At 54.9% G+C, this 5,807-nt stretch overlaps 1 protein-coding gene across 1 annotated transcript in view; it reads right to left on the minus strand.

Moving 5' to 3' along the window:
* The window catches only part of gcat (glycine C-acetyltransferase), a 23,417-nt gene extending 18,429 nt beyond the window's left edge, over positions 1-4,988 (minus strand). The window contains 3 exon segments of the mRNA XM_072492024.1: positions 3,628-3,758; positions 4,760-4,793; positions 4,795-4,988. Of these exon segments, the coding sequence (XP_072348125.1) occupies positions 3,628-3,758; positions 4,760-4,793; positions 4,795-4,959 (330 nt within the window). The 5' untranslated portion in view covers positions 4,960-4,988.
* Between the last annotated feature and the right edge of the window lie 819 nt (positions 4,989-5,807).

Genomic DNA, 5,807 nt, shown 5'->3' on the forward strand with positions numbered 1-5,807 from the left:
TTCTCGTTTTTCTCCTATGTCCATAAAGTCTACTCGCGAATAGACTTTTTTGTGCTGGAAGGGCGTTGATCCCGAAGGTGAGGGGGAACGGAGTATACGGCTATAGCCATTTCGGATCACGCTCCACACTGGGTAGACTTGGAGATAGGGGAGGAAACAGGGAGGGCGCCCACCCTGGAGAATGGACATGGGACTAATGGCAGATGAGGGTGTGTGTCTAAGGGTGAGGGGGTGCATTGAAAAGTACTTGGATCTCAATGATAATGGGGAGGTCCAGGTGGGAGTGGTCTGGGAGGCGTTGAAGGCGGTGGTTAGAGGGGTGCTGATATCAATAAGGGCACATAAAGGAAGCAGGAGAGTAAGGAACGGGAGCGATTGCTGCAAGAACTTTTGAGGGTGGACAGACAATATGCGGAAGCACCGGAGGAGTGGACTGTACAGGGAAAGGCAAAGGCTACATGTAGAATTTGACTTGCTGACTACGTGCACCGCAGAGGCACAATGGAGGAAGGCACAGGGTGTACAGTACGAGTATGGGGAGAAGGCGAGCAGGTTGCTGGCACACCAATTGAGGAAAAGGGGAGCAGCGAGGGAAATAGGGGGAGTGAGGGATGAGGAAGGAGAGATGGAGCAGGGAGCGGAGAGAGTGAATGGAGTGTTCAAGACATTTTATAAAAAATTATATGAAGCTCAACCCCCGGATGGGAGGGAGAGAATGATGGGCTTCTTGGATCGGGCTGGAATTTCCAAGGTGGAAGAGCAGGAAAGGGTGGGACTGGGAGCACAGATCGAGGTAGAAGAAGTGGTGAAAGGAATTAGGAGCATGCAGGCGGGAAAGGCCCCGGGACCGGATGGATTCCCAGTCGAATTCTATAGAAAATATGTGGACTTGCTCGCCCCGGTATTGACGAGGACCTTTAATGAGGCAAGGAAAGGGGACAACTGCCCCCGACTATGTCTGAAGCAACCGATATCGCTTCTCTTAAAGAAGGAAAAGGACCCGCTACAATGCGGGTCCTATAGACCTATTTCCCTCCTAAATGTAGATGCCAAGGTCCTGGCCAAGGTAATGCAATGAGAATAGAGGAATGTGTCCCGGGGGGTGGTCACGAGGACCAAACTGGGTTTGTGAAGGGGAGACAGCTGAACACGATATACGGAGGTTGTTAGGGGTAATGATGATGGCCCCACCAGAGGGAGAAACGGAGATAGTAGAGGCGATGGATGTCGAGAAAGCATTTGATAGAGTGGAGTGGGATTATTTGTGGGAGGTGTTGAGGAGGTTTGGTTTTGGAGAGGGCTATGTTAGATGGGTGCAGCTGTTGTATAGGGCCCCAGTGGCGAGCGTGGTCACGAATGGACGGGGATCTGCATATTTTCGGCTCCATAGAGGGACAAGGCAGGGATGCCCTCTGTCCCCATTATTGTTTGCACTGGCGATTGAGCCCCTGGCGATAGCGTTGAGGGTTCCAAGAAGTGGAGGGGAGTACTTAGGGGAGGAGAAGAACACCGGGGTATCTTTGTATGCGGACGATTTGCTACTATACGTGGCGGACCCGGCGGAGGGATGCCAGAAATAATGCGGATACTTGGGGAGTTTGGGGATTTTTCAGGGTATAAATTGAACATGGGGAAAAGTGAGTTGTTTGTGGTGCATCCAGGGGAGCAGAGTAGAGAAATAGAGGACCTACCGTTGAGGAAGGTAACAAGGGACTTTCGTTACCTGGGGATCCAGATAGCTAAGAATTGGGGCACATTGCATAGGTTAAATTTAACGCGGTTGGTGGAACAGATGGAGGAGGATTTCAAGAGATGGGATATGGTATCCCTGTCACTGGCAGGGAGGGTGCAGGCGGTTAAGATGGTGGTCCTCCCGAGATTCCTCTTTGTGTTTCAGTGCCTCCCGGTGGTGATCACGAGGCTTTTTTTTAAAAAAGGATTGAAAAGAGCATCATGGGTTTTGTGTGGGCCGGGAGACCCCGAGAGTGAGGAAGGGATTCTTACAGCGTAGCAGGGATAGGGGGGGGCTGGCACTACCGAGCCTAAGTGAGTATTATTGGGCCGCTAATATTTCAATGGTGAGTAAGTGGATGGGAGAGGAGGAGGGAGCGGCGTGGAAGAGATTAGAGAGGGCGTCCTGTAGGGGGACTAGCCTACAGGGCAATGGTGACAGCCCCATTGCCGTTCTCACCGAGGAACTACACCACAAGCCCGGTGGTGGTGGCTACATTGAAGATTTGGGGACAGTGGAGACGGCCATAGGGGAAAGACTGGAGCCTTGGGGGGGTCCCCGATAAGAAACAATCATAGGTTTGGCCCGGGGGGAATGGATGGGGGATATGGAATGTGGCAAAGAGCAGGAATAACGCAACTGAAAGATCTGTTTGTGGATGGGAAGTTCGCGAGTCTGGGAGCGCTGACCGAGAAATATGGGTTGCCCCAAGGGAATGCATTCAGGTATATGCAACTGAGGGCTTTTGCGAGGCAACAGGTGAGGGAATTCCTCGCAGCTCCCGACACAAGAGGTGCAGGACAGAGTGATCTCAAAGACATGGGTGGGGGATGGTAAGGTGTCAGATATATATAGGGAAATGAGGGACGAAGGGGAGACTATGGTAGATGAACTAAAAGGGAAATGGGAAGAAGAGCTGGGGGAGGAGATCGAGGAGGGGTTGTGGGCAGATGCCCTAAGCAGGGTAAACTCGTCGTCCTCGTGTTGCCAGGCTAAGCCTGATTCAGTTTAAGGTATTACACAGGGCACATATGACTGGAGCACGGCTCAGTAAATTTTTTGGGGTGGAGGATAGGTGTGCGAGGTGCTTGAGAAGCCCAGCGAATCATACCATATGTTTTGGTCATGCCGGCACTACAGGGGTTTTGGATGGGGTGACAAAGGTGCTTTCAAAAGTAGTAGGGTCGAACCAAGCTGGGGGTTGGCTATATTTGGGGTTGCACAAGAGCCGGGAGTGCAGGAGGCGAGAGAGGCCGATGTTTTGACCTTTGCGTCCCTAGTAGCCCGGCGCAGGATATTGCTAATGTGGAAAGAAGCCAAGCCCCCAGGGGTGGAGACCTGGATAAATGACATGGCGGGGTTTATAAAGCTAGAGCGGATTAAGTTCGTCCTGAGGGGGTCGGCTCAAGGGTTCACCAGGCGGTGGCAACCGTTCGTCGAATACCTCGCAGAAAGATAGACGGAATGGGAAAAAGAAGGCAGCAGCAGCAGCCCAGGATCGGGCGGGGGGGGGGGGGGGGGGGGGAGGAACCAGAAGGACTCTCAGGGTTGTTAATATATACTGTATAGTATGTATCGGTCGTTGCTACAGATAATTATATATTGGACTGTTAAATTATATTTTTGGAGAGTGTTACTTGTGATAAGGCAGTTGCCAATTAGGGCTAGTTTTCATTTTTGTTATTTATTATTTATTAATTTTTTGTTTATAAAATAGGTCATTGTTATTTGTGTTGTTATAATATTGTGTAAAGGATGCACAATGTACTGTGTTGGTTGACCAAAAATTTTCAATAAAATATTTAATAAAAAAAAAGAGGGGAAAATAGAGAAGAGGACCCTAGGCTGGGTCAATTGTAAAAATCGGAGGGGAGTCGGAAGCCTTATGAACTGACCTGGGTGCCACAAATGAAACGGACGGAGCTCAGGCCGGCTCCGTATTGCTCCAAAGCTTGGATACCTGATTGTATCACTTCAGGGTGACTCGACAGTCCCAGGTAGTTGTTCGCACAGAAATTCAGAATGACTGTAGGAAGACAGACAGAGAGTGAGAGAGTGCACACATTGCTCAACTCCTATCAACAGAGTGAATGGAAAAGAGGTTAGCACCATTCCTATCCTGCCAATGCTCTATGTGAGGAAATAGGAGCTTGGGCAACAGCCTGGGGGCCAGTGTTTTGGGCAATTATGAATTTCACTGTACAAAATGAAATGATAAAAAGTAAATAGAAAAGTTTCACTCGTGATCATAGGAGCAGAATTAGGCCACTCGGTCCCCTCCACCACCCTCCCTCCCCCCAACCCTCACCCCTCCCTTCTCCTTTCCTCCCCCACCCCTCTCCCTCCCCCCAACCCGCCCTTCCCCACCCCCCCCTCCCCAACCCAACTCCCACCCCACCACCTCCCCTCCCCCCCCCCCCACCCCTCCCACTCCTTCACTCCCCACCTTCTCCCCCCCCACTCCCTCCTCAGTCAGTGCCCTCCCCCCCCTCCTCTCCCCTACCCCCCCCTCCCATCTCCCCTACCCCCCCCCCTCCTCTCCCCCCTACCCCCCCCCCCCTCCTCTCCCCCCCTACCCCCCCCCCTCCTCTCCCCCCTACCCCCCCCCTCCTCTCCCCCCTACCCCCCCCCCTCCTCTCCCCCCTACCCCCCCCCCTCCTCTCCCCCCTACCCCCCCCCCTCCTCTCCCCCCTACCCCCCCCCTCCTCTCCCCCCTACCCCCCCCCTCCTCTCCCCCCTACCCCCCCCCTCCTCTCCCCCCTACCCCCCCCCTCCTCTCCCCCCTACCCCCCCCCCTCCTCTCCCCCCTACCCCCCCCCTCCTCTCCCCCCTACCCCCCCCCCTCCTCTCCCCCCTACCCCCCCCCTCCTCTCCCCCCTACCCCCCCCCCTCCTCTCCTCCCTCCCCCCCCCCCTCCTCCCCCCTACCCCCCCCTCCTCTCCCCCCCCCCTCCTCTCCTCTCCCTCAGTCCCCTACCCCCCCCCTCCCCCCTCCCCCCTCACTCTCAGTCCCCTCCCCCTCCCTCACCTCCGGCGCTGCCCTCCACGCTGATGCGGGCCCCCCTGTTTGGAGGTGATGACTCTCTCGCCTTTCCAGGTGCCGGCTCCGTGGATCTGCTGCAGCTCGGCCTCCAGCACCGAGTGGAGCTGCGCCAGGGCGGCCCGGGCCCGGGAAGGGATCCGGCTCCAGCCGGGGGAGCGGGCGGCGGAGAGCGCGCGGCCCAGCATGGCTGCCGGTGACGTGGGCGGGGGGCCGGTGACGTAAACCGGGGGCGGGGCCGGGGACGTTAATGCGGGGGCGGGGGCCGGTGACGTAAACCCGGGGGCGGAGCGGGGACGTTAATGCGGGGCGGTGACGTAAACCGGGGGCGCGGCCGGTGACGTCTTGGAGGAAGAGCTCCATCTGAGCCATTGGCTAGCTCCCTGACACGATTCCGCCAATCAGAGCTCAGGAATGAACTTTTAAAGGGACAGTCCCTCCCAGAAGCTCCAATAGAATCAATGATGTGGAGATGCCGGCGTTGGGCTGGGGTGGGCAGACCCTCACAGTCAGAAGTCTGACAACAGGTTAAAGTCCAACAGGTTTGTTTCGAATCACTAGCTTTCGGAGCACTGCTCCTTCCTCAGGTGAATCCATCAGCCTTTTTAAATTGGGCCAATTAGAATGAGTTTAAATTGTCCCTGTGTAACCCACAACAATTATAACAAAACCTTCGAAAGACCGAAACAAATAGGAACAGGAGGAGGACATTCAGCTCCTCGAGGCTGCTCCGCCCTTTCAAAAGATCATGGCTGATCTTACACTCAGAATCATAGAATTTACAGTGCAGAAGGAAGTCATTCGGCCCATCAAGTCTGCACCGGTGTTGGAAAGAGGTCCCCACCTCGGCCCTATCCCCGTACCCCAGTAACCCCACTTAACTTTTCTTGGACACTAAGGGGCAATTTATCATAGCCAATCCACCTAACATGCACCTCTTTGGGCTGTGGGAGGAAACCAGAGCACCCGGAGGAAACCCACGGAGAACAAGCAAACTCCACACAGATAGTGACCAAAGGCCAGAATTGAACCCTGG

The sequence above is a fragment of the Scyliorhinus torazame genome, chromosome 29 (genome assembly GCF_047496885.1).
Source record: "Scyliorhinus torazame isolate Kashiwa2021f chromosome 29, sScyTor2.1, whole genome shotgun sequence".
NCBI lineage: Eukaryota > Metazoa > Chordata > Chondrichthyes > Carcharhiniformes > Scyliorhinidae > Scyliorhinus > Scyliorhinus torazame.